This window comes from Phasianus colchicus, chromosome 24 (assembly GCF_987193195.1).
Source record: "Phasianus colchicus chromosome 24, bPhaCol1.hap1.1, whole genome shotgun sequence".
NCBI classification, from domain to species: Eukaryota; Metazoa; Chordata; class Aves; order Galliformes; family Phasianidae; genus Phasianus; species Phasianus colchicus.
This window is the reverse complement of record NC_143459.1, coordinates 6,223,317-6,251,013: the sequence shown is the minus strand read 5'-3', so window position 1 is coordinate 6,251,013 and position 27,697 is coordinate 6,223,317. Positions and strand designations below refer to the sequence as shown.

Genomic DNA, 27,697 nt, shown 5'->3' with positions numbered 1-27,697 from the left:
AAATACCAGAACACATCACAGCCTTCCTGCAGGAGCCTCCTGGTGCTGGGTGAGGGGGAACACCTGGGGCTCATTGCCTAGGTGGCTCCTTCCTTTGGGGGCTGCAGGGAATCCCTTGGCTGTATTACAGGCAGAGAGTTTGAGTGCAGTTGAGTGGGTGAAGCAGGGCTGGGAGCAGTCCCTGTGTGCCCCTGGTTGGAGAAGCGCTCCCCACCTCCCCCAGCTGTGCCTCACTGCTCCCTGCTGCAGCGGCTCTGTCTGGATCAGCCTCTGCTGGGAGATGTGGGCAACAATCCCTGCACCACGCAGCTGTTTGGGGATTTGGGAGTCCCTGCATGAAGGCAGAGAAATGCCAGTGCTGGGAGCTGCGATCGCCACTTCGTGTCTCAGCAGGCAGATGGAGCTGACTGCAGCTGCACGTGGTGCTGCTTCTGCTCAACCCTGTGCCCGGCAATGGAGCAATGGAGGCATTGCTGCAGGGAGCAGGCAGTTGTGCTGGGGAGGATGGGCCCAGCCTCACATCAGGAGGATGAGGAGGGGGAAGCAGTGCTAACCGTGTGCAGAGCAGGGAGATAGTGCTCTTCTATTTCAATCCATCAGGACTGTGCTTGGTGCAACCACGAGGACCATGCAGATGTTCCCGGGAGCCCACCAGCCGCGCTGCGCTCACAGCAGTGCAGGAGAGATATCTGTGCCAGGCAGAGCCTGGGGGATGCTGCCCGACACACGGCGGGGTCAGACACAGTGACGGCTGCAGCTGAGAGCACACAGGGCTCAGTGAGGCCCAATTGGTGCCACGCAGTGCCACGCAGCACGGTGGCTGAGCAGATTCCTGCAGCAGATCACCATAAGCCAGAGCGCTGACAGTTTAATTAACCCAAAGGCACAGCTAATTAGAACAGCTCATCTAATGCTCATTACCTCCGACCTTAGAGCCCAGTGACACGCAGGGGCTGCACGAAGCCCTGATGGTGAGATGTCACCGCTGCCACGCACCCGCCGGGGGTCTCACGGGGACGGGCCCCGTCTGCTCCTTCCAGCTATGGGGAGCGGTCCCGGGGCGGTTCGGGCCGAGGGCTCCCGGTCCCGCCGGGGGGAAACTGAGGCAGACGGCGGGGCCGGGCGGGGCGGGGGCCGAGCCGCCCCCGGGCCGGGGGAGGGACCGGAGTGGGGCTGCCCAGCGCTGCAGCGGGCGGAGCCGGGGCTCGGCGGGGCCGCCTCCCGGCCGAGCCGAGCCGAACCGAGCCGCGCTGCCGAGGGCCGCCGAGCCCCGCAGCCGCCCCCGGCCGAACCGGGCGGCCCCGCCGGCACCGGGCCCCGGAGCTCTCCGCGGTGCTGAAGGGCGCCGCCGCGCCCGCGGGACGCCGGCCCGGAGCGGCTCGGCCCGGCGCGGCGCGGCGGCCGCGGGGGATGGAGCCCTTCCTGGGCTGCACCGGCGCCGCGCTCCTGCTTTGCTTCAGCTACGCCGGTCTGCGGCCGGTGGAGGCAGGTAACGGCCGCCGGGACCCGGGGAGCGGCGGGGGAAGCGCGGTCGTGGGGGGAGTCGGGCACCGGGACGCCGTCGGTTACCGGGTGCGGAGCGGCCCTGCGGCTGCGGCTCACGGAGCGGAGCAGCGGGCGGAGCGGCGGCGCGGTGCCCACGCGTGTCGGCACCAGAGAGCCCCTCTGAGCGATCTTGTGGGGCGCGGACCGTCCCGGCCTTGTGAGCTCCCAGGCGACTGGGTCCTCCAAGGGGACCTCTGGGGAGGATGGAGGTCCCCGGGGGTTTGTCCTGTTTTTGACACAAGCAGGAAACACTCGGGTCCTGCTCCAGCCAAGCTGTGCCTTCGCCTCAGTGCCCAGCAAGTGCCACGTCTCAGCAGCGCTGCTGGGAGCTGCCCGTGAGCCCTCAGCACCCCGGCCCCGGCCCTGCCAGCTCTGTCTGCTCGGCACGGAGGCTGCGGGGTCTGATGGAGCAGCTGCTTTGATTTGCAGAACGCCCGGATAGTTCACATTCCCGGAGGCTGTGGGTGACTGTCAGCCACGCACGGCTCCAGGGAGTGGCAATTCCTGTGCTCTGTGGCTCTGTTAGCTGTGGGGTTACAGCCACCCACAGCCCACCCACACTGGGGCTGCGGGATCCCCTCAGGATGCTGTTGGGTTTGACATGCCTTGGCCAGATGTCAGCATGCTGAAGGGTTGGACATGGGGAGATGAACAAAACATTCCTAAAAGGAGAGAATGATGGAGAAAGGAGTGCATCTGCAATTGGCCTTCCTGATTTCCTGCAAACTGGGACACTTCCCCTGCTCTTCCTTATCCTTGAATCACCTCAGCCAGTGATGGAGAGTAAACACAGAGCTGTGCCTCTGCCCATCGCCGCCTCTGCCTGTGTCTCCCCAGCAGTGGCCGTGGCCATTGGGTCCCTGTGAGGTTTTGGGCAGTGCAGCCCTGCTGGTGACTGCACTGTGCAGTGGGGATGTGACCCCAAAGGTTCCGGGTGTGTGAAGCTGTGTGACCTTGGGGCTGCTCCTCCCAGCTCTGTAGGGGCCATGAGCTGGGGGTACAGGTAGGGACAAAAGGGACGTGGGCATGATGTGGTCATCCCAAGGTCACACAGAGGTGGTGGCAGTGTCCCCATCGGCTCCGTGGCCGCAGCACCAGCTGAGCATGTGGCCATGAGGCCATTGAGGTGAGTGAGCCAAGAGGCATCAGGGAGACTCATGGAGGGGCACCCAGCCTCAGCAGGGCTCAGCTCTCCTTCCCTTGCACCCAGAGGTCCCACAGGCAGCTGTCAAAGAATGTACCGTTAAGGCTGAAAGCTGCCATCCCCGCAGTGACCCAGGGAAATGGTGTGAAGTCCCCTTCTGGCACTGCGGGGCTGGCAAAAGGCAGAACTCAAGGCTGAGGCAGCAGGGCTGTGGAAGAAGGAGGTGTGGGGCTGCACAGCAGGAACAGCAGGGGAATGCTGCACAGCAGTGGGGAGAGGACTCAAAATAGTCCTCATCCCAACAGCTTTGCAGGGCAAACAGCATCTCTACAGAGCAGCTTTGGTCAGAGTGATTTCTGTGGAGTGGAGGGAAAGCTACGACCAACCAGACTAGGAAAGGCTTCAGCCCCAGTGCAGCTCCAGCCCAGAGCCCCAGGTGTGGCCAGGCCACGTGCAGGACCGACACAGCAGTTCTGCACAGCAGCAGTTCCAGCACTTCTTTGCAGCCCCTTCCCAGCTTCCAAGGGCCACAGAGATTCCTGGCCAGCTGACGAGTGGCGTAAGCACTGTATTGATTTCTGCTTTCAGTGTAGGAGAGATTTAATTTCGATGTGGAGGTTTCTGACCCCAGTGTCAGATTCCCAGCAGGGATGATGCTGTGCTGCCTTGTTCTGAGTGCTGTCTCCTGCTGGGAATGTGCAGAGGGAGGACAGAGAGGGCTCCTGCAGAGCACTTTGCTTGCACACACACCGTGCACAGCACCATGGCAGGACTCAGACCTTCATGGGGCTGTGCCCGTGTGCTGGTGCTGTGCGTGGCCTCATTTGGCACTGATTGTTTAATAAACCCCTCCTGTCTTATAGAGCACCCAGAGGCCAAATTAAGATCTGACTCAAGCATAATTCAATTAAAAGCATAAATGCGTGCAGCAGCGAAACACGCAGATCTTTATGCATGCAGTAAAAACCCAGGTTTTGGGCATGGGAGCAGCCAGAGCTCTGGGTACAAAACTCGGGGTGTTTGGCCACCCCACTGCCAGCACTGCTCTGATGTCACACAGCTGCACTGAGCTGCCACACCACAGCACCAAACGCTGCCGGGACGTCTGGTGCCCAGATAAAACACCACAACGACCCAGCATTGAGTTGGGATACAGACAGAGGTTGGGCAGCACCAACATTCACCAGGGTAGCGATGACCACGAGCTGATGCGCCCCATTCCTCCCACCCAGAGCAATCCCCAAGGCTGAGCACGGCGAGCATCACCACCAGGTGCACAGCTGGGGCTGCCTGCTAACGTGCTGTCTGCATGAGGAGTGGGCGAGCAGCAGGAAATAATTCCCTTTGTCCCAGATGGAGGCAGCAGGGGCTGCTCTTTGTGTTCCCCGAGGCTGCAGTGCTCCCACACAGCCCCGCTCACCGGGCACAGGGCTGTGCTGTGCCCCACTCCCTCCCACTGCCCCCCAGGCTCTCCTCATTAAAGCACTCAGGGAAGCTGAACGGCGCACCAGCCTGCCTACATACCCCATAAAGCTGACAAGCAATTACATCCAGTGAAGGGAGCCATGCTGGGAGAGCAGAGAGCGGCTCTGAATGCAGTAAAAGCAGGGCTTTGTGCTCACACTCGATGGGCGGGCAGTGGTGCTTTGCAGAGCATCACTCCAGACCATAGCGATGCTCCTTCCCCTTGTAGGTTGCACCCCCCATCCCTCTGTCTGCAGAGAGGTCACAGTGCAGGAGCACAGAGCTGCCGGGGCGATGCTCCAATGGCTGATGCGATCCCTCTGTGCACAACAGCAAAGGAGCTGCATGGGGAAGGGGGGCTCAGTGAATGAACATACATTGTGTCCATCGCCTTGGCCCTGCCCACGAGGAAGCTTTTGACTCCAGGCACTTCCAAGCTCACAAGCAGCAGATGTGGCAGCAGTGGGATGGGGACAGACGTGTCCCACCACAGCTCTGCAGCAGCCAGCATGAGGGCAGGCGTTCCCTGCACAGGTGGCTGGTTTGCTGTGCCTTGTGTTGCACCAACAGCAAAAAGCCAGGGAGGAATCAACCCAAAGCTCTGAAGTAGTTGTGTTGGATTTTTTTTCCCCTCTCTCCCAAATAAAAGTCCATTAACAATCAGCAGAGCGTTTAATGAAAGGCCAGAAGGAATTCCCAGCACTAAGAAAGGATTAAGGGTAATCTCTGCCTCTCACACCTCCTCATGGCACAGAGGTGGTCCCAACCCACACCTGCTGAAGGGCCTCGCAGAGGTTCCTTGTGGAAGGGAAACAAGGCACAGGCAAAGCAGATCAGTTGTGAAGCAGCCATTCCTCACTAAAACACCTCGTTTTCACATCAGTCAGTCACGGCCCCATCACAACAGGGGGATGTGTGACATGAAACTGAGAGCATCTCCTCAGCCAAGCATGCAGCTCCAGCCCCAAACGGGCCACGCTCTGACTTCTTGCAACACATGATTTGCTCCAGAAGGCGCTGCAGGCCCCAAGTCATGATGCTGCACTGCTAACCCAGAAATCTTGCACCATGAGTTCTGTATGGAGCAGGCAGGGAAGGGGCACTCAGTAAACACACAGGAGGGAGGTTTGATGCACGGTGTGCTCCGTGCTGACAGGAAAGGAATCACCCTTAGGGCTGCCCACCCCACTGCCCCCACACAGCAACAGCTCCCAGGAGTCACAGCAAGGCAAAAAGGAACAAACCCTTTGGATCTGGCAGCCCACGGCCCTGCGGGAGGCACCGACCCTCTGCATCCAGCAGGGAAACTGAAACCACCGCGCTCAGCTCCGTGGGCACAGCTGGAGCCACGGCTGGCAGAGCAGCTCAGAGCAGTGATCAGATCTGGGGAAGTCGTGATCTCATCACACAGCTCCTGGCAGCGGGAGAAGAGCATCCTCACGGATTGGACTTTTGGTCGCCAATTCTTCATTCAGCTCTGGGAGCAGGGAACTCATCTTCCTGGCTTTGTACTTCTGTCAAACACCGCGCTGCATTCTCTTCTCATATAGCTGTACTGATTTGACACCTCTGATTTATGTGTAGCTGCTGCTGCTCTGTAGTAGCGAAGGAGAGATCTGGATATTGCTGTTATCTCCCAGCTGTAGCTGCTGCCCGCGCCCCGTTCTGCTCCGCAGGCTCCAGGCATCGGCCGCGGCTCTGCCAACTGCTTCCCACCTCCCCAGGGCTCCTCTTTCACCTTCCTGCACACTCCCACCTCCCCCACGCTCTGTCAGCAGGACAGAAACTTTGGCATTTTTTGTGCTGTGCCCCCCCCAAGGTCACACATCTCAGCGGGGACGCAGCGCTGCACCGCGTTCCCTTTTCCCCACGTGAAGCTTCTTCTGCTCCCTGCTCCCCACAAGGTTAATTCTTCTCTTTCCGAAGCCCTCCTCAACCCCCACACTGGGTGACTCCTCCTAAAAATACCCCGGCAAGGCGACCCTGCTGGGATTTAGCAGCACAGCTGCGCTGGGAGCGGGGCGAGGCTGCAGCCCCACTGCTTTGTCTGTCACCTTCCAGCCCCACCGCACCCTCCATGCGTTCCAGCACATTCATCAGCCATGACTCACAGCCCTTCCCGTGTGCATTCCGCCTGCTGACCGCCCCCTGCTAAAATTAGATGGTCCTCTGGTCAGCACGTGGGGATGGGGATGGTGAGGAGCTGCCCTGGGAGGGGAGCAGCGTCGGGGTGATCCTTGGGGTCTCATTGCAAACTGGGTGCACCAGGTGCTGTTTGTGGAGAGAAGGCAGCAATACATCACCACTGCTCTGCTAAGAGAGCGGCGCTGACCTCTGAGGTGTCCCACGCTCCCTTATTCTCCCTCTTCCCAAGGCAACGCGCACCAGGAGCGCGGTCAGCTGTCAGTTGGCACTGAGGCTCCGGCTGGAGCATTTTCAGCCACATTCAGGCATCCAGGGCTGACCATAAACCCAACAAGTGCCACTGGAGATGCGCACACGTCTCCTTCTGATGGGGTTGACCTCGACCTCAGAAGGGCAGCACTGTGCAATGGTTAAAAACAGAAGCATTACTCTTTGATGCAAGGAAATACGGCCCATTCTCACCATACTGACCTCCTGGGCTGTGAGCAATCTGGGTGGCATTTACCACCTTTGGTTCATGGCCCAGCCCTTCCACATCACAGCAGTCCATCAGGGGCTGCTGCAGTGTGTGCTGTTCTGGGAGCAGAGAGTGGCTGGTGGGAAGGTGGGGAAAGTCCTCCGACCATCTGAGAGAGTCCATCAGCTGCGTGCAAAATACAAAACCGTGTATAAAAAAATTCTGACAAACTCATGAGGAAAAGCAAAAAGAACGCTCCTATTTACTACCACTGAATTTCCAACCTCCAGAGCTCTCATTCTGCTTTCATGCCTCCCAGAGTCTGCATTTCCTCCCAGCTGTCGCTGTCAGACTGTAATGGGACGCAGCAGAGAAAACACGGCACGTGGCTGAGAGAGAGGAGATGTGTGAGCTCATCAACGCTCAGACATCCTCAGATTGTTTTGGGGTGTGTGTGTGTGTGCAGATATTCCATGTGCCCAATGCCACCTCAGCAGAGAGCTCCAGAGCCTTGCTGGTAATTAAAACAGGGATCTGCCATTTCCAGGTCCCACACTCAGAGCTGCTGGCAGGAAGGCCATTTGCAGCTCAGTTTCTCATGCCTCAGACCACAGCCAGACCACACATTTCCTTCTGCTCCCCCCAGTCCCTCCCCACTCCTTGCCCTCTCTCCATCTCCTGCCCTCAGCCGCAGCTCTGTGTCCCTCCTTGCAGACAGCCCATCGGCTCCGGTCAACGTCACAGTCAAACACCTGAAAGCCAACTCAGCCGTAGTGACTTGGGACGTTCTGGAGGACGAGGTTGTCATCGGATTTGCCATTTCCCAGCAGGTAGGATGCCTACGGTTCCCCAGTTTCGGTCACATTCATTTTCCCCCAGGTCCCCTTGGTTTCCAAACTCTCTCATCTCAGTGTGAGCCCATTCCTTCTCGCCCTGTCCCATGGTCTGTGTGGGGAACTCGTTTCCCACCCTCCTTGCAGCAGCGCTCGGTGGCCGCTCGCTGCAGAGGTCTCCGTGCCCATGGTGGACAGGGCAGGAAGCAGTGGTTTCAGACACCAGCAGTGCACACAGGAGGTCCCTCCGCCACTCTGTGCTCTCCTCTCTCGGCTTCCAGAAGAAGGACGTGCGGATGCTGCGCTTCATCCAGGAGGTGAACACCACCACCCGCTCCTGTGCCCTCTGGGACCTAGAGGAGGACACTGAGTACATTGTGCATGTCCAGGCCATCAGCATCCAAGGCCAGAGCCCTGCCAGTGAGCCAGTCCTCTTCAAGACCCCCAGGGAAGCTGAGAAACTGGCTTCTAAAAATAAAGGCAAGTGTGGGTGAGTTCCTATGTGGCCCCCAGACAGCGCAGGGCTCTGCAGGGAGGAAGGAAGGACCCCGTGCAATGAGGATAGCTGGGTTAATTGCACACAGGGTTGAGGGCCCTCTGACAGCCCCACACAGACACAAGGGATGCTCTGAGCATTCCCAGCAGGCAATGAGATGCGGAGGTTGCACTGCTGTCAGAGCTGAGCCCAGCATAAACATCTTGTGTGAGCACTGATGCAGTTACACCTCAGCACTGAAAGCAACCGCATACATCTAAGATGAAGATGAGGTTCCTTTGCTTCAGCAGAATAGCACTAAGAGGTCAGCAGCCACTACTGCCAAAGGCTGGCTGTCCACTCCTCTATTTCAGATTTAATGGGCAAAGCAAGGAGGTTTCCAGCCTGGGAACAGAGTGTCCTGCATTCTTACAAGTAGGCAATGCCACTTTTCTTACATTTCAAAAATTGATGCCAAACCACTCAATTGCTGAGGTTGGACGGGACCATCTGAGATCATTTGGTCCAACCTCTGCTCAAAGAGGGTGAACCAGAGCTGGAGGTCCAGGACCATATCCAGTTGGGTTTTGAGTACCTCCATGGATGAGATCAGGCGCTTCCTGCCCAGCAGCTCCTTCCCTCATTTGCCTTAAGCCAAGTCAGATGGGGAAAGTTTGCTCACAGGAAGAATCTCTGCTGCAGGCAGGGCTGGGGAGCACAGGGATTGGGACTACAGGGGTTACTGCCGACCCAGGGCTCAGCCTGCTGCAGGGCTTTTGGCCATGGTTCCTGGGATGCTGCGAGTTCTTGGCTCTTCCTGCCAAAATGGTTTGGTGTCTGTAAACACAGAATTACCGTTCATCTGAAAGCACTAAGAGGAGCACTGCTTCCCTCCCTGGAGGCCTAAGCTGTAATCCTCTTAGTGCTTTGAAGGCGAGGAGGTGCATTACGCCCTGCAAAAAGTCTCAGTGCATCCCTGAACCCCACAGATCTGCTGAGAAATACCGTGCCTGGCTCCTTGTGTTGAGCTGGGAGAGAACTGCTGAAGCATGCAAGGCTTTGTGACAGGCACAGACGGCTCCAACAGAGAGCAGAGTGAGCTGCCACAGAGCCAGGCAGTGCGGGTCAGCCCATCCCCATTCACTTCTCCTCCCTCCCTCCATCTTCTGCCAGCAGGGATGAGCACGGGGCAGTGGCTGCGCTCACGGCGTGAGCTGAGCGCGATGCTGAGCCAGTGGCCACGGCTGAGCCAAAGTTTGGTGTTTCATCATCTCTTTTTCCCTCTGTGCAGATGAGGTGACAATGAAGGAGATGGCGAAGAAAAACCAACAGCTGCGTGCAGGGGAAATACTCATCATTGTGGTGGTGTTGTTTATGTGGGCAGGTCAGTTCCATCTCTCTGTCCAAGCACGTCACACCCTGCCCTGTGCGTGTGCTCCCCCTGCACACCAGGAGCTGAAATCAGGTGAATCAGTGCTCTGAGCTGGCACGGCACCACGTAGATGATAGACTTGATGAACCAATTGTCTAATTCAGCATGGCTAATCCTGTAAGCTCCATTTTTCCAGGAAGCACTGATGCTAATGCCATCAGCCCTCCACCAGGACGCCTCGAGCCCTTCAGACAGCGCAGGTCACAGCAATTATCTGCATAATAATGACTTCAACTCTCGTGCAAAACAGAAATTCCCTGACGAGTTCTGCCAAAGTTCAGACACATCAGACATCAGGAGTCCCCCTCTCAATGCCAACTATTATATTTACACTAAAACTGACTGCAGAAGCAATTAAAACAAAGGAAGCGTGTAAAGAACAAATGGCTCCCAACATCCAAACACTGGCAAACCCAGACCCTCTCAAAATTCTGCACTAAACATACAGAACAGCATTTAACAGGAAATGGGAGAACATTAGCAGGAGCTCATAAACCAAAAGGAAGGAAAAGTCTGTGCAAGGCTGGATGGTGGGGAAGGAGGGTGAGCAGTATCACTGAAAGCAGTGCCCAAAGGGCGCTTTGGAGCAGAGCTTCCAGCAGAGCACCAAACAGAGGCACTCCTTCAATACCACGATCTCTCACTATGGCTTTTTGTAGCAAGTACAGAGATACGGCATTTCCATAGAGAACAGTTCTCCAAGGAGAGTTTGGGATCACATTTCAATAGATCTCATAGCACGCTGTGCTCAGGACAGACCTCACTCCATTGCTTTAAGGCAGCAGAAAGGGAGAGGAAAAAGGCCCGAGTCCCATTGGCTTTGTGCATCAGCCCTTCGGCTCGTTCAGTTTGGAAATCACATGCATGAGTTGATGGGAAAAAAACAGTTTGCATGTTTGTTTTCTATTTCGAGCCACAGCCTCCCCGGGCTGCCACTCAGCTGCTGCTCCCTGCCGGTGTCAAACATTCATGAGGCAGAGCCAGCTCCGCGCCTCACAGAGAGCCCAGGGGGGCTGGGAGGGGGGGAACGGCTCAGGCAACCCAACAAACTGCCAGGCTGGAAAATGAGCACTGGGGCAAATCTATGACCCATAAAAGACAACTGGAAAAGTCCCGAGTTGATCATGCATTGCTGTTCACATTTGCAGGGACTGAAAGGCAATTATTGCTGGAGATGATCACTGAATTAGACCTAAATTGAGGTTACAAAAAACCTCCAGCCAATAGTCTTTTTGGCATTTAAGTCAACTTTTATCTCTGCACATCCCAATTTAAGTGCCCTGCCAGTAAAAACGATCATGAATAATTACACAGAGTGACAGAAGAACCGATTCATCTCCATTGTAGCACAGCCTGACGCTCAGAACAGCATCTCGGTGAAGGACCCACTAACACCACCATCCCCCTCAGACAGGAATTACACTTTTGAAGCAAAGCGAGGGGGAGATCAGGGATTTTGCAGCCTTTCCCATCTCATCACAGCTGCCCCTGCTTTCCTCTTCCTGTGCTAATTTGCATGTGGGAGGAAATTTCCACTGGCAGCTTCTGCTGCCGTCGTTGTTACATACCTGCAGATGTTGTCCTGCTGTGCTGGAGGCCCAGGCTGACACTGCTCACAGGCAGGTTGGGTGCCTGCTCTGCATCTGCCAGCTCCAGATCCTCCCAGAGGAAAGGGCCATAAGGCACATTTCCACCAACCACAAATTCCAGGAGCTCCTGTGCTTGCAAAGCAAAGATCCCACCTAACCACACAGGCAGTGCTATCGCCACGCAAACAGGGTTTAAGGCACTCGTCCCACTTAGCCTTAAGCTCCTCTCCTTCTGTCTAACTACCTCAGCAAGGAACTTGTGTAGGAAGCAGCCGGAGGGCTGAGGAGCTCTGTTAGAAAGGAGCAAGCATGGATGATGCTGTGATCTCCACCAGAAGGCAGAGATGGCTGGCAAGCACAGAGCTCTGCAGACTGAGCTCCTCTGTGTGCTCACTAATGCTTTCTCCCCACCAGGGGTGATCGCCCTGTTCTGCAGGCAGTACGACATCATCAAAGACAACGAGCCCAACAACAGCAAGGAGAAAGCCAAGAGCGCCTCAGAGAACAGCACCCCTGAGCACCAGGGCGGGGGGCTGCTCCGCAGCAAGGTGAGTGCCGGGGGCTGCAGCAGGCAGGAGCTCCCAGCAGCTCCCAGCAGCCCCCCAGCGGGATGCAGGAAGGCAAAGCCCCTTCGCTTCCACGCATGCCAACACTGCAGCACCATTAGCAGCCTGAGCATCCCCCACCTGTGCAGGCAGCAGCACCCACTGCACTACATTTCCTTACTACTAGAGATAGCTCACTAACACACACATGCTTACAAGCAGACCATCACAAGTCAAGCCAACACCGGCCCTTCTTCACAACCAGCAGGGGATGGGAGTGAGTGCTTTTACACAGTAAGAACTCACACACACTGCACAGACCCAACGTGGGTATTTTTTTCCTCCCCAGCTATTTCTATACACCTTCTCTTCCTTTTCTCCTCTCTCCCAGTTCCCAAAAAACAAACCCTCAGTGAACATCATTGAGGCGTAACAGCCGCTGCTGACGCCACTTCTCACGCTCACATTCTGCCTCTGAGCCTCAACGACCGGGAGGTGAAATAGCATGGAGCGATTGGGAAGGGGACCCAGCAACTGTCACTTGATGGCATACAGCTCCTTCCTTATCTGTGCTCTGCAAACATCTGACCGGAAGGAAAAACCCTGCAAAAACAAAACAACCCAAACCCAACCAACCAAGATGGAAAAGCACCAGTGAGAGCTGCTGCCTGCAGTCCTGCGCAGGACTCATGGATCGCTGCACGGCAGCGGCCTCTCACGCTCTCCACCCTCACACTCCGTCTCCTGGAACGATTTTCTCATCTTTGGAAACGTGCAATGTTCTGTTGTAGCGCTGTCTCACTGTCACCCCATCTCGGCTGTATCGCTGTGAGCTCCAGCATTGCTCACCAGCGCTGCCCCCGAGCCAGCAGGAAGGACGGACGGCAGCTCACTGCAGGCGTGCGCTGCTTTGTGCTCTCAGCTTGCTTTGTTCCACTGGCACGCGTCGTGCAATGTCTCACAGGCGGGGTTTGTAAGAAACAAAGGAAAGAGATGCACCCCGGGCTGCAGTCCCGCTGCGGGGCTCCCTTGGCTGCTCCCCAGCCGGGTTCCAGCGCTGCTGCCTCCCATCACACAGTGCTGTTCTTCCTCTCAGACATTTGGGGCACAGACCAAGATGAGGGGGCACCAGAAGTTCCTGCTCAGCTTCCAGGGTAAATCCAACCATCTTCTTTGTGGCATTCTCAGCAGCTGCAGTGTGAGAACACTCCATCAAGATGTAGCCAGTCAGCAAAAAAAAAAAAAAAAAAGAAAAAGAAAAAGAAAGAAAAAAAGAAAAAAGAAAGAAAAAAAACTGATGATACCGGTTGCTATGCAAGGTCTCGGTGGCAATGGCCGTTTGTCGCAGAAGGCTTTTGCCTAAGGGACCTTTTTCTGAGGGCTCAGTTCTTAACGGCTTCTCGTCGGGGGGCGCAGAGGAAGGCCGGCTGTGCTCCGTGATGCCGGCGCTGTGCCGGCAGCGCTCCACGCACGGGGGGCACGGAAGGGGCCGGGTCTCCTCCCTGCTGGGACGCCTGGGCGTGCATCGCATGGAACAGATGAACTCTCGTAGTGTGCCATGGGGTATCCGTATTTACCTGCTCCACAAAACCACTCCACAACCACAGGGGGATGAGGCGAGATCCTGTGTGCTCCATCAGACGGGTTGGCCTGAGGAGGGCGTTCATCTCTTTACACCGCACCCGAGTTAAAGTCCCCGCACGGAACCCGGCCGGCAGCCAGCGCCGCTCCGCAGCACCGACCGCAAGGGGTTGGGACGGCAGCAGGAATCCGCCCGGCTTTGTGGACGAGAAGGGCTTCCCTGAGCCGGCTCCAGGCCAACCCGTGGTCTCTTCCACGGATCCCTTGCCAGAACGTACTCCTCCATCACCGAGAGGGAGAGGTCAACACCTCTGATACAGACAGAGCAATAAACATTTTATAATGTACAATAAAAGATTAAGGGTGTGTCTTGTTTGTAGTCGTAATCCCTGTATTTGTCCACTTCAAGCAGAACTCACACGGGGTAGAACACAGGGACTTCACACATCCCAGTAACTGAGGGTTTTCTGGGTGTAGGACACCAGAATGGCTCTGAGTTCTGTGGCTGTGGAATGAAGGCAGAAATAAATATAAGGGCTGGAGGCATAAATAGCACTGCAGCCGTACCTGGTGACATCCTTCAGACGTGCCTGTTATCTCCCAAGAAAGAAACGCCGTTTGGAATCCATAACCCTATAAAGGGAGATTTAGGACAGATGGTGCAGCATGTGCAAAACGATAAGGGAGATGCTCCCCCGTAATCCTGGAGCAGACAGCCAAGCAGGCAGCCCACAAAGGGCTGCAAGTGAGGAAATCAGCCTGCTAATTTGGCGGCTTTGGGGGAGGGAGATCATGTGTTGTTTACAAAGGCAGTTGTCCCTGGTAATTCGGCCCGAATCCCTTTCTCTGCTGCTGTTTCCCACTTACAGGTTTAAGCCACATCTTTCCTAACACAGATGCTCTCAATCCTCGTTTGGTGGAAATGGGGAATTAAAAATTAAAGCATAGCTGCTCACCCAGAATTCAGAATTGGCTGCACGCTGAGGCAGGAGGCAAAAGGGTTATGGTTATGTTTCATAACTGCAGGCTTTAAAGGTAAAGTAATAATGCCATTAATGAGAAGAGACAGAAGCAGGCTGGCAGCAGCTCAGCTCATCAGAGAGGGACTGCACAATTACCTCCCAATGATTCTCTTAGAGGAAACATTTCAACAGCTGTGAATTAAAGTGATGTAGGAAGTCCACATTTTAGGAACCACCTTAGGAAAAGAGGCTTCACAATTTATGGAAAAGGAGATCCTATTTTCTTTTGAAAATCCTATTTGAGATTTACAAACATCAAAGTCTTCACTGCTGTTTCCCACCGTAAGTCATTGGGGTCAGACACCATGAGGGCTCTGGGCTGTGCGACTTCGATCCTGAATCAGTGTCAGGAAAAGTCACCTCATTCTCATCAGCAGTGCCCAAAAATAATCCCTGCGTGACACAGGGGTGTTTCACAGCCAAAAAAGGGGAAGGGATCAAGGAGGAAAGAAATGACAGAAGCACTCACCCTAAAGGTGACCCACACTTCCCTACACGCGTTCCCCTGACTGCAGATTGAGGCTGGGTGGGAAGCAGGGCTGGAGAAGGGAGGCTTCACTGAATGCTAACAGGGAGCGGGAGAGCATGGGGGGACCCCAGGGAGCCCTGCAAGGAGGGGTTTCTCATTGAACCAGCCCTGCTGCAGGGTGCTCATCCCAGGAACCAAGCGAGCAGAGCCCACGGGCACAGTGAAGAGCAAGCAGCTGAAAACAGAATGCTTTGCCAGCACACGCAGCGCTTGCTTGAAGCTGAGCACCATTTGCATCCTTCCAAGCACTGCAATACGATGCCCACAAGCACAGCTCAGCCCTGCATTCCTCCCCTGTGCGTTTGATAGCAGTGAGCTGTGGTGTGGTGCAAACACTGCTCAGAGCATCTCCTGAGCCCCAGCACTGCCCAGAGCTCCCAGCACAGCCAGGAACAACGCCGGCTCCACTCCCATCTAACAGGAGCATCAGCATCTTCTTCACTGACCCTTCACTGCACCAGAGAAGGAAGCACCCACATGGCACAGTGTTTGTGTGACCTCAGCTGGTAGTGACTTTCTGGAGGAGATGTAAGCAGAGAGGAACAGACAGCTAATGCCACTATTTGCCAAAGACATTAAAGGTTACATCACACACACCGCACACACTGTGCTGATACAAACACAGCAACTCATGGGGCAGTCAGCACTTCCAGAAGGATGGAGAAGGAGATCATGCCATGTTATATTAAATGTAATTTCCCCAGATTTGCAGAAAAATCTCCTAACCACACAGAACAAAGCTCAGCACAACCTGACCAAACCCAGTCTGCTTCCCAGCATTCTTTAAGCAGCAGTGTGATCAGCTTGCTTGTTACACCACAATATCTTCTGTTTCCTCCACAAATCTGCACGGATTCAGTTGTCTGGTGACCCTACAGATTACAGCAGTGCTGTTCCCACTTAGCACTCAGCCCACACGTCTCGGGGAAAGCGAGCTGGGTTCTCTTCCAGCTCATGCATCAGCACCAATTCTGTGCAACTCCATTCCAAATGAAGAGCCTTTATTATTAGCAGCAGAGTCAGGAAAGGCACAGCATGGATTTGAGATCCCAGATGGAGCCAGCAAAGCTGGCAGCCAGGAAAGCTGCCTTTTTTCTTTCAACCTGCACACATTGGGCATGGAGTCATCAGGTGGCCATAGCAGCACAGCCCCACGGTGCCATTGGGCACTTCCCAGCACACTGCTGTCCTTTTTAACTGATAAATCCACGTTCAGTGCCACCAACTGCTGAATGTGACGTATCTACACCAGCCAGGCCTCTTCTGCAGAGGAGTTCTCCAGCTGCTGTCGGAGCACAATTCATTAGTGAATGATATTAAGTTTTTAATTGTCAGACATTTATTGCAGTGCTTACACCCAGCTTGCACAAACCTGCCTCCTCCAGGCTCACACTGCTGGGCTCCACTCCTGCAAAAACCATAAGCAGAGTTCCCAGTTGCACCCTGCCTGCAAACACCCTGTGAACACTTAACGTGCAATACTTTTCCCCTCACAGCATCTGCAGTTTATATGAATCACAGCTGCAGCATCAAAGAATGAAATCTTCCACAACAAAGCCTCTCACAAACCTAAATCCTCTACAGAGCACAGAGCTGCTCCATGGCAGCACTCCTTCACATGAAATCCACAGTCACAAAGGACAAAAAGCAATCAGGAGGAATGCTCCTGGCCCAGCCCATGGCACAAGGATGCAGACCTTGGGCAGAGCACACAGACACATCATCCCACTGCCCAGACATGGCACTGAGCGACGCCATTAACCCAGCATGGCTGAACTGGAGGCAGAACGCCTGCTTCAACAGAAGGCTCACATCAACATCAGTGACTGCTGTGCATTGCTTCTTCACAGCCTCAAAGAGATATCTGAATATCAAACCAGCAGGTGCAGAGCGCCTGGATGCCCACCAGCAGGACCCCCAAACATCACCCCCACCCCAGCACATCAGCCTCCCATTGTGTCACTCAGACAGCCACCACCATCGCTCCATGGCTGCAGCACAGCCCCCCACCCCAGCACTACGTGACACCAGCAGCTGTGGCTGGGATGAGCCCTGCAGGCACTGCTGCACAGCAAGGGAAGGGCTGCTGTGCAGCCGCTCTGCTCCTTCCTTCTCACCCAGGCACAGCAGAGCATTTCTGCAGCAGTTGCTCAGCATGAACAGCCGGCGGGCAGCCAGCTCCCAGAGCAGCACAGCAGGTGGTTCATGCCAACAACTGGGGTGAGAGACCTGCCTGCATTGCTGGGTGTCACAGCCGAGAAGAGCCGCGTGGTGCCTGGATCACACTGCTCCCTGCAGGCCCTGTTGGGACGGGGTCACAGAGCACCAAACATCAACGGTGACTTTGAGGCTTCAGCCAAAACCATTCCAGGAGTGAAGTTTTCTTTCACGCCAGATATTTAGAATTGACAATTCTTTCAAAATGAACTGAAAGCACCTCAACAGACTAACAGATGAAGTGCCACTGGACAGCAGCTGTAAGAGGTACAAAGCACCTCCTCCCGTAGGCACCAACCCCACACCTCGAGGTGAGGTTGGCTGGGGGCTGCCCCTCTGCTCAGGGGTCCAGCACTCCGAGCTGCAACCTGATCCATCAGAACACGCAGCTCATTGAGAGCATCTGCAGCTCACAGCATTAATGAGAGCCCAAACATCCCACAGCAGCCTGATTCCTAATGCTGTTTCTGGTCTTCAAGGTTCCCCTCCAGCCACGCAGACTGAGTGCAATACAGTGAATCCCTGGAGAGAGGCTGTTCAGGAGAACGCACAAATCTTTAAGTTGTGTCACAAAGTAGGAAAGCACCATAGCTCCAGCCTCGCTGCAGGGCGTGCTGCCCTGCTCACTCAGAACAGGACCCACAGCTCAGTGAGAGGCAAATCCCCGGAGCGCTGCCCTTGCTGGGGCTGTTCGAGGTGCTCCCCGTACAGAACACACTGTGTCCTTGTCCCAGGGAAACTCAAAGGTCTCTCCACGCTGCACTGCAGTCATGTGATGGATGAGAGTCACAGGGCCACGTAACACACACACCTTCCTTCCCAGGGAACAGAGTGTTCTGAGAGCAAACCCAGGGCTCCTTCATAAGCTGTGCTATCAGCTTTCATTTGCCCAAGGGAACAAAAACTTGCAGGGAAAGTGTTCTTGAAAATCCACCTTTTCTGGATGCGTTGTTTAGGAAGAAACGAGGCTACGGAGACGGAAGGCAAACTCCATGTCACACAGCACCTGCTCTTTGCAGATCCTTGTCCTTCCCGCACAGAGGTGCCCTTTGCTTTCTGTTCTGAGTCACAGCCAGAAGGGCACAGACTTGGAGGGGCTGCGTGTCTGCACCACTGAGTTCTGTGCAATGTGGGTCAGAGCTGGAGGGCAGCAGGGAAGAAAAATCACATCACTTTGTTTCCTACAAAGAACAGGGACAATAAAAGATTCACATAAGGCTTGTCAGATCAATGCTCCCCAAGACCTCCCAGAGCAGAGAACTCCTGGAACAGTCTGCTCATCAAGCTTTCATTTCCTGACCTCACATCCATCGTTATCCTTACACAACAGATCACCGAGGGCAGAACGCAGCCAGTGGTTTCACTCCTGAAAAAGAAACACAGGCTGGATCCTCCCTGCAAGTTCTTTGGTGACCTCCTCACTTCCACCTCAGGTCAATCACACATTTGCTTCCTCCTCTGCTCCCTTCCCGTCACTTAAGACTTAAGGTATTTTGTTTTCTAAAGGTATTTGCCCTTTGTAGTTACAACAGGACAGATGGTCACAGACATCTGCGACTCTTCATGAAGTTTTACTTTCTTGAGTCAAAGAGAGAAGAGGAAGAAACAAATCAGGTCTATCCCAGATTGCAAGAAGCCTGATAAAATTGGGAAGCATTATAAATCTCCATCAGACCCGGCGGTCAGGCAGAGCCAGCACAGCCTGCAGGCACCACGCGTGGCTCTGAAGGGCAGAAGTGCAGAGCAGCAGGTGCTGCAGCTCCATCCCATATGCACAACTGCAATGGGAATGGCTGTGAAAGCAATTCTCCCAAAGCACAGATGTTTGGGTGGAAAATGGGAGTAGTCTGTGTTCAGAGAGAGGGATGCTGTTTGTTAGCTTGTCCTTCCCCTGCCCTTCTAAAAATAGGCCCATCCAGCCCATCGGCTGTTGAGGACACGAGCAGCAGAGTGCTGACATTCAGCGCCAGGCGTCACAGTTATAAAAGCAGCCTCAGTGCTCCTGACTGAATCTGCAGACTGATACAGAACCAAGCAGAATTGCTGAGGAGGATCTCATCAAGAAGGATATGATTCTATTTACTGTTGAATGAAGGGCCATAATGAAGTGTGAATGCTAACAAACGGTCAGCTGGCAGGCATCTTTTGTGGTCAATTATCAGTTTCAGCCACCCATTTCCAAGCAGATGCTCAAATCACATCTCATTTCTACATCTGCTACAACGCAGCCTCAGCAGCATTCAGAGTCCTTTGGAGAGCCACAAATAAATTTATCCATTCCGATTTAATACCCTCTAGAAATTAGAGCAGGAGGGAGAGCAACCAGAACATGGCTTAGCCCAACTTACTGGGATCGTCCTGCATCTGCCTGCAAACAATGCAGGCAGAAGGGCTGCAGATCCAGATGCACAGAAGGACCACACAGGGCCAAGGTCAGCCAACTCAGAAGGTTTCTCTGTGACAACTGGGGAAGCCCACACTGTGTCAGGCTGAATTCTGGGCCTGCAGCCATTCAGAACACAAGAGCTTTGCACTGATAGGAAAACCAAATTGTGTGCATCATACACAGTGCTCTTCCCCAGCAAAACAGTTCTCCATTTCGCTCACCAGCTTCGTTCATTTGGAGCTTCTGCCTGATTTTCTGTGACTCAGAACATACGTCTTGCATTTTTAATTTAAAAGGAAGAGAAAACAGCTCCCCTCAAAATCCCCTCTGCATTACTGATGCTGTATCCACACAGTGCAAAGCAGCCCTGTGGCTACACAGCTGCTCACACTGCCCAGATAAGTGCAGCCTCCAAAAGGTTCCACAAGGAACCACAGAACTGTCAGCTCCTTATAACTCTAGGAAACAACCATTATTGCACCCATGAACAGCTGAAATGCACACAGTGGGTGGCCATCTCTGTAAGCTACCAGAACACTCTTTGCCCTCCAGAATACCTCAGTTCTGCTGCTCAGCCCTCCTGTCACTGCTCTCCAGCAGATATCCATCCCTGCTCTTTCCAGGCACCTCCTTTTAACCTCTGCTGCTGACAGCTCTGAGAGCAGCAAAGTGCAGAGGTGTTAGCAGTAGATCACTGTCCCAACACTTAAGCCCTGTAGGATCTGCAGATCCCCGCTTCTGGGTGTGCACCCACTGGGGATGTTCCTTTAGCTCCCTTCTGTGGCACATTTGCCACTTCTGTCTTTAGAATAACAGATGGCATTCATTCCGGGGGCACGTCTGGCAAAGCAGGATGCAGAAGAAGGCTGCAAAGTGCCTCACAGAGTTAATTCAGACATTAATTTTTCATTGTATTGTTTTACAGTTACAAAAATAAGAACTGTTCTTGAAATAGAGCTGCAAAGATAACACACAGAGGGAAGTAGAGGAGAGAACGTCAACCACAGGAACCAGCAAGTCACAGCCGCCATTAACACGCCAGAAACTGGCAGAGCTTCCAAGGAGCAGATGTTACCGTGATGCCCAACGCCACGGAAGGAACGGCAGCGCTCAGAGCACGGCTGCAGTGAGCGCAGGGAACGGAGAACCGGCGGAACCCGGCGCTGCTCGGCTGCTGCCATCTGCCGGGAGCCGCACCGCAGGCTGCCCGCACAGCGCCGCGCCTCCAGTTCGGCCCTGCCGGGACTCCCAGCCTCCTTCCCTCTCATTTGGGCCAGCCCTCGCATTCCTACCTCTCACGGTATCTTACGGGGTAAAGCATCAAGCACTTTACTGCTTTGGAAAGCTCTTGGTTTCTGGATCCAGAAGACAGCATGAGAGTGCAGCTCCTGTGCTACCAGCATCAGTCTGCACCCGTGCTGTGTGCTCATTGATGACTGCTGCTCTCTCCAAAAAGTCACCCTGCAGAGCCCGACCCACGTATCACCCACTGGGCTGGGATTCAAAGGCTCCTCAGCATCAGAATCAAGCACCACTCCAGTTCCTGGGACCGACAGAGGTCAGCGTGCTCCTCTCAACTGGTGCTACCTTTGCTGATGACTGTCAGTACAGCTGCTGCTCACACCCTTTTCACTGACACCACACATTTTGGCTCAGGGTGCTTTTTCTAGTTACACACTACTCAGATTCCAAGCAATCATCTGCCAAGATTTCCTGGATCTCCTCCTCAGTGTAATTGAAAGGAGAATGCCCTCATTCAGTGACTGACACGTCCAACAAGGGGCTGTTTGGTTCACCATCACCAGAACTCCTGGCTGCAGCCACAGGAGCGGCTGCATCATCATGTCTTTATGCAAAACCAGCAATGAAGCCATCACTGCCAGAATCATTTGGGAAAGGAGGGGATCCTTGAAAGCAGGTATGGCCTGGGGACAGCTCATTAACTGACTCTTAGACCTGAAACTGCCCTGGGGAACCCAATAGACTTCTGATGCAGTGTAACTGGGAAGGCACTATTACCAGCTGAGACACAGGGAGACAAAGCCATCCTCTTAGTTAGGTGAGGCACACACTGACACAGAACACCCAGCAATCCTGCAGACTTCAGCATCTCTGACACCAGCCTGTCTCTAAATTCACTAGCTCAGTACCTGAAAGGCACTGATGGCTGAACAGCCACAGCTGCTCCATAAGTCTGAGAACTTGGTTTAATGTCCACCTTCAGTACCTGTTCAAATGAATGCAAGCTGTTCTCATACAAGAAGAATTAACTAATAAACACTTACCTGCTTCCTAAGTCAATGATTCACTGCTGTAACCATCAGGCCCCCATTACCTCTGCTCTTGAGTATTGGTTACACCAGTAACCAGCCCTCATCCTACAAACATTCTCCCACACACCCTATGGCTTCAGCCAGCAGAACCAACGCAAGCCCCAATCACAACAACCTGTACCACCCCCTGCAAACCTGCTATAAATCAGCCATACTCACACCTGAAGCCAATATTAATTAATTACAACCCTCACCAGCTAACATTTAAAGTACCCAGCACTCCTTCAGCATTTCAGTCTCACGGGCCCTAACCGCTCCCCAGCCCTCACCTCCATCTCAGTAACCAACAGCCTTCTCCAGCCTAGGAAAAGCCCAAGCACTGGCAGAACTGTTCCACGTGAGTCACTCAGAGCACTCACACAAAACGAGTGCGATGAGGAGAGATCAGAAGATAAAAGCCTTCCTGTTAAATTCAATAGCTTAAGAACATCCACAAACAAAACCTGTTGTCCTTTTCGGGAAAGTGAATGGTGACGCAAACCTGGGAGCCCGTGCGGATGGGAATCTCACCAGCAGGAGAAGCTGGGCTCGGGGAAGGCATTTCCTGCCCCCATCAGACGAAGGGAGCCCCGTTTGTCTTTCCTTCGCTTTTTATCTGGTGTTTACTTATTGTTGTATTTACTGTGAGAAGGAAATCACCCACTCCAGAAATAAAAACCATCGCTTTTGCTGCTACCCCCATCAGCCCGGCGGAACGACGGAGCGGCGCGGCCGGAGCGACCGCCCGTGACCAGCAGCGGCCGAGGCGGCAGCGCGGCAAAACGGGGCGAGCGCAGGGCGGCGATGGCGGGGCTTCCAAGCAGAAAGGGCTTAAGGAACCGAACGCCTGCTTGTTAGAACGGCTCCGCGGACAGGAGGCGCGTCCTTCCCCGCCGCGTCCCAACCCCGCAGGGCCGCGTCCAGCAGGGCGACGTCCGTGAGGTGCGAACACCTCCAACCGCGCCACCGCCCGACCCGCCGCCATCTTAGCGGCACGTGCAGCCCGGACCCGCCCCGCGCCCTCCTGATTGGCGGAGCGCGGCCCACGGGCAGCTCGGCTCTCCGAGAGCGGAAGTGACGTCAGAGGGACGCCGGCGAGCGCCGAGCGGGGCTGACGCAACCCGCGCGCGGTGTGTGAGGCGCGGCGCGGCCCGGCTGTGCGCAGCGCTACCGCGTCCGTTCCCGCCGCCATGGAGACCGCGCCCGGCCCGCAGGAGAAGTACCAGCTCATCACCCGCAACCTGCAGGTACTGGGGGCGGGCCGGGCCTGGGCCCCGTGCGGAGGGGATGGGGCGGGCCGGGCCCCGGCACGGCGACGGGAACGCCGCGCTCAGCCCGCGGGCCGGGCCTCGCCGCCGGGCCGCGTTTCGGGGCTCGATGCCCGCCTCAGCCCCGCCGCTCGCGGGTTTCTCTCCCAGGAGGTGCTGGGTGAGGATAAGCTGATGGGCATCCTGAAGGAGCGGGAGGTGAAGATCTACTGGGGCACCGCCACCACGGGCAAGCCGCACGTCGCCTACTTCGTGCCCATGTCCAAGATCGCAGACTTCCTGAAGGCTGGCTGTGAGGTGGGGCCGGGCCGGACGCGTTCCCCCTGCGCTGGGCATCTTCCGACGGGCGGTGCCGACTCTGTCCTCTCTTTACCAGGTGACAATCCTCTTTGCTGACCTCCACGCTTACCTAGACAACATGAAGGCCCCCTGGGAGCTGCTGGAGTTGCGCACTCGCTATTATGAGAATGTGATCAAAGCCATGCTGGAGAGCATTGGAGTGCCCCTGGAGAAGCTGAAGTTTGTCCGAGGCACGGACTACCAGCTCAGCAAGTGAGTTCTGAGCTGCTGGTCCTGTGTGCAAAGGAGATGCTGGTTTGGGGCTCTGCTGTCATTCCCAAGCCTGCTCCCAGGCTCTGTCATTCAGGGAATAAAGTGAAGGTGCCTCCAGGCTGCTCTCAGTGGCCAGCACCAATATTTATTTGAAGCAGCTTTTGCAGCTGTGCCTCTGCCTGGTGCTGACTGTGCTGTCCCTTCCCATAGGGAGTACACCTTGGATGTGTACCGTCTGTCATCTGTGGTGACGCAGCACGATGCAAAGAAGGCAGGAGCAGAGGTGGTGAAGCAGGTGGAGCACCCTTTGCTGAGCGGCTTGCTCTACCCAGGCCTGCAGGTGGGTGTTGAGGCTGCCTGGCAGAGTACATATGCTGAGGAGGTGCTGGGCAAAGCCAGGACTGTGCGTGGGCAGGGCCTCCAAAGGCTGAGTGAGCTGGAACATGGAGTCCTGGGGCCAAGCTTAAGGCTGTCTGTGTCTTTTCTCAGGCCCTGGATGAGGAATACCTCAAGGTCGACGCGCAGTTTGGTGGAGTTGATCAAAGGAAGATATTCACCTTTGCAGAGAAGGTTAGGAATGGGGGTGTTTGAGTCCCTTGTGATTGAGGTGGATAATATCCACTGAAGGTGGATATTAAACCAAGTTCTTAGACTTGGTGCAGGACTCAGACTCTCACTAATCCACTGGGAGAAGCATCACTGTGATTTCAGTTAGTGTCACAGGGCTCTTAGCAGCTCCTGCTGCGCTCTTGTGGTCCACGGGGCTCTGGTGTGCTAGGCAGGGCTGCCACATATTCCAGGCAGTGACTGTCAGGACCATGTGAACCCATGATAGCATTCTGGGTCTCATTGCCATGCTCAAGGTTATGTGGAGCCAGGAGCAAACAGGAGCATAGGTTAAAGTTGATATGTAGAGTAGCATTGTCCATGACCTTCTTCCTTGCATTTTCCCAGTACCTTCCTTCCCTGGGCTATGCCAAGCGCATCCATTTGATGAATCCAATGGTTCCTGGTCTGACAGGCAGCAAAATGAGCTCATCAGAAGAGGTTGGTTCTTGAGTGGTGGTTGGGGCTCTGCAGGGGCACATGGCTGGGAATGGAGAGGCTGCACCCTGAGAAATGGAAATTTCTCACTTCACTCATGCTGAGGTCTAAGAAAAAGGTGCAGGAACACCTGCATGAGTTATCTCTTTTGGGCAAGAAATTAGGAAAAGGACTATGGAAATTTCTTCTTCCAGGACTCAAAAATTGACCTTCTGGACCGCAAAGAAGATGTGAAGAAGAAGCTGAAGAAGGCTTTCTGTGAGCCAGGGAATGTGGAGAACAATGGTGTCCTCTCCTTCATTAAGCACGTCCTCTTTCCTCTCAAGTCAGGTGAAGGGCTCCTACTATTAGGTGTCGGGGTCACTTTTTCCTATGGGCAAAAGGAAGGGGCAGGAATATACACTCCCTAACACTGACTGCACCCTGCACACCCTCTTGCCAGCTCTGCTGCAGCTCCCTTAGCTCTTGGCCAGAGTGGGATGGTTTATCTGGCTTAATTTGAGCCTTAATCTGTGTCTCACAGAGTTTGTGATTCTGCGAGAAGAAAAATGGGGAGGAAACAAAACATACACAGCTTATGAAGCTCTAGAGAAGGACTTTGCTGAGCAGGTGAGTACAGCAAGGGACTAAACGCCTTCCTTATCCCTGAGGCTCCCACAAGCACTTCAGGAGAGCTCAGAGCAGCACTGGGAGTTGGAAATCCACACTGGGGGAAAGACACAGGGACCTGTCTGCATGTCACGATACAGGTTGTGCATCCTGGAGACCTGAAGAACTCTGTGGAAGTGGCTCTGAATAAACTGCTTGACCCCATCAGAGAGAAATTCAACAGCCCAGAGCTGAAGAAGTTGACCAGTGCAGCATATCCCAACCCATCCAAAGCAAGTAAGGAGCTGCTGGGAAAAATGGGGCTCTGGCTGTGTGGGGCTGGGTAGGAGGGAGTCTCTCCAGGGCCATTCTTGGAGAGCATTTGCAGGGTGAGGGAAGGCCAATGCTGCTTGCCTGCCCCAGTGAGAGATGGCAGAAGGCATCTTTGAAAGGCCAGCAAAGTGGAGGAGGGAACTGCTGTGGTGTGTGCAGACAAACAGGGAATTCAGGAGCCTTCAAGTCCAGCAAGTGGGGGTCATTGTGTGCTCCCTAGGGCTTGGCCAGCTCCCAGCATTTAAGGTGAATGGTGCAACTGTTCCCTTTGCACTGTAGAGCCTGCGGAGAAAGGCACCAAGAACTCAGAGCCAGAGTCTGTTGTCCCATCTCGGCTGGACATCCGTGTTGGCAAAGTGATCAGTGTGGAAAAGGTACAGGCACGATGGGAGGAGGGAAGTAACCTTCCCACAGGGTGAGAAGGGCACTCAGTGTATGGGGAAAGGCGAAGGGGAGGAGTCTGCCCCTTTTTTTTTTTTTTTTGTAACCCCAATCCCTTTCTCTGCTCCTTACCTTGCTTTTACTTGCCAGCACCCAGATGCTGACAGCCTATATGTGGAGAAGATTGACGTGGGTGAGCCTGAGCCCCGCACTGTGGTCAGCGGCCTGGTGCAGTTTGTCCCTAAGGAGCAGCTACAGGACAGGCTCGTGGTGCTGCTTTGTAACCTCAAGCCCCAGAAGATGAGGGGCGTGGAGTCCCAGGGCATGGTGCTGTGTGCCTCCAGGTGAGAGGGGAATCAGGGCAGTCCCCTCAGGGGTGCAGTCTGGATCCTCAGAGCCTGGTGGTGCCAAGGGGCAGATGGGCACTGCCTGGGAGTGACTCTGCTTCCTGTGTACTCCTCTGCAGTGTGGGAGAGCCACGGCAGGTGGAGCCCCTGGATCCACCTGCCGGGTGCTGCGCTGGGGAGCGTGTCTACGTGGAAGGTTACGAGGACGGGGAACCCGATGATGAGCTCAAGCCAAAGAAGAAGGTGTTTGAGAAGCTACAGGTGAGGGGCTGTGTTTGGGGCTGGACCACAGCACAGAGCAGTCGAGCTGAGGGATGGGGCTTCTGGCACTGAGAAGGGCAGTGCTGACAGCCATGTGGATGCCACTGTTCCCATCAGTGGGTGACTTGAGTTTGCCTGCTTGCTGCCCGTGTCATGGTCAATGAACCTTCAGGCAGCATCCACAGCAGCCCCAGCCTGTGTGTGTCCCAGGCCTGATCCCCATTCCCCTGCTCTGCTCCCCAGGCTGATTTCCGCATCTCTGAGGACTGCATTGCTCAATGGAAGGAGAGAAACTTCCTGACCAAGCTGGGGAGCATCTCGTGTAAAAGCCTGAAGGGTGGGAGCATCAGCTAACAAGCACCAGAGCCACGGCTCATGCCTCCTGCCTGGCCCCTCTGCCCCTCCATCCAGACTCTCCTTCCCAGTCTCTGCCATCTCCTTCCCCAGCACCTTGAACAGGGGGCTTAGCCCTTTGGGACCTGGCAGCTCTGGACCTGAATTTGCAGTCTCCCATGCACTGTAACAGTGAGAGGCTGCTGGAGAGCTGGCCCAAACATCTTTGCCTTGGGTCTACTCAGCCTGCATCAGTACCTCTGCTGTGGGCCAGAGCTGGGGCCTGGCAGTGGCACCACATCTAAGGGACCTGTGTTTCTTGTGCCCGTGTCCTCTAGCTCATCACTGAGGTCACTGGCTTGCTCCCCATTGTGCCATGGACTAGAAACCTGCTTGCTGGTTGCATCTCTGGGACAGCATGTGCAGGCACTGCCATAAGGGTTGAAAGGGAAAGCTGCTTGATCAAACCTGTGTTGCTGCTACCAGGGTGGGGGACAGCTGCCTGGCAGCCAGGTAGCTCCTGTCCCCTGCTCTGCTCTGCTCCGTGCACAGCCCACCTGGGGCAGGGGCTGCTGCTTGTGGGCCAGGAGCCCAGGGCACCCCACTGCCACACCAGGTCTGACCTGAGCCCGTGGCAGGCTGGGGCAGGGTGGAGTGGTAGGCCTTTAAACACTGACTCGGGAACCATCTGTCTGTCATAAACCTAAATAAAATGTCAAGCTGACAGCACCTGGGTGTGTCCATCTGTTCGATGGCTATGCCTGCTCCTGTGTTTTAGTGCAGCCAAGAGAAGCAAAAGATGGAGCCCAAGCTCTGTCCCTCTGTGGGACCAACAGGGCAGGAGTCAGCCCCTCTGGGGCGTTGGTGTGCCCCAGAGCTGCACAGCACTAAGATGCAGTGAGGCTGTGGTTGGC

The 27,697-nt window shown here is 55.0% G+C and overlaps 2 protein-coding genes and 1 long non-coding RNA gene across 5 annotated transcripts; 2 read left to right on the top strand and 1 right to left on the bottom strand.

The window, feature by feature from the left end:
* Positions 1-1,336: 1,336 nt before the first annotated feature.
* FNDC5 (fibronectin type III domain containing 5) lies at positions 1,337-12,963 on the top strand. 2 transcript variants are annotated; one of them, XM_031594771.2, is made up of 6 exons: positions 1,337-1,489; positions 7,470-7,585; positions 7,870-8,068; positions 9,355-9,447; positions 11,499-11,632; positions 12,021-12,963. In XM_031594771.2, the coding sequence occupies exons 1-6, from the start codon at positions 1,411-1,413 to the stop codon at positions 12,060-12,062; spliced, it is 663 nt and encodes a 220-aa protein (XP_031450631.2). In that variant the 5' UTR covers positions 1,337-1,410; the 3' UTR covers positions 12,063-12,963. The 2 variants fall into 2 exon arrangements, with proteins under 2 accessions (XP_031450631.2, XP_089980023.1); XM_090123897.1 differs by lacking the exons at positions 11,499-11,632; positions 12,021-12,963 and adding an exon at positions 9,632-11,489 and having other exon boundaries at positions 9,355-9,528.
* Positions 12,964-13,479: 516 nt separating this feature from the next.
* Positions 13,480-22,653, bottom strand: LOC116229957 (uncharacterized). 2 transcript variants are annotated; one of them, XR_016459700.1, is made up of 3 exons: positions 22,179-22,653; positions 18,279-18,344; positions 13,480-18,159 (listed from the first exon to the last, which is right to left on the bottom strand). It is a non-coding gene; the product is annotated as an uncharacterized LOC116229957 (long non-coding RNA). The 2 variants fall into 2 exon arrangements; XR_004167138.2 differs by having other exon boundaries at positions 22,208-22,653.
* Positions 22,654-22,750: 97 nt separating this feature from the next.
* YARS1 (tyrosyl-tRNA synthetase 1) lies at positions 22,751-27,507 on the top strand. Its single transcript, XM_031594769.2, has 13 exons — positions 22,751-22,923; positions 23,095-23,241; positions 23,321-23,496; positions 23,707-23,836; positions 23,986-24,066; positions 24,451-24,543; positions 24,735-24,870; positions 25,064-25,149; positions 25,290-25,425; positions 25,741-25,835; positions 25,993-26,186; positions 26,309-26,450; positions 26,694-27,507. Exons 1-13 carry the CDS (start codon positions 22,867-22,869, stop codon positions 26,802-26,804), a joined length of 1,584 nt encoding a protein of 527 aa, XP_031450629.1. The 5' UTR covers positions 22,751-22,866; the 3' UTR covers positions 26,805-27,507.
* The last annotated feature ends 190 nt before the right edge of the window (positions 27,508-27,697 follow it).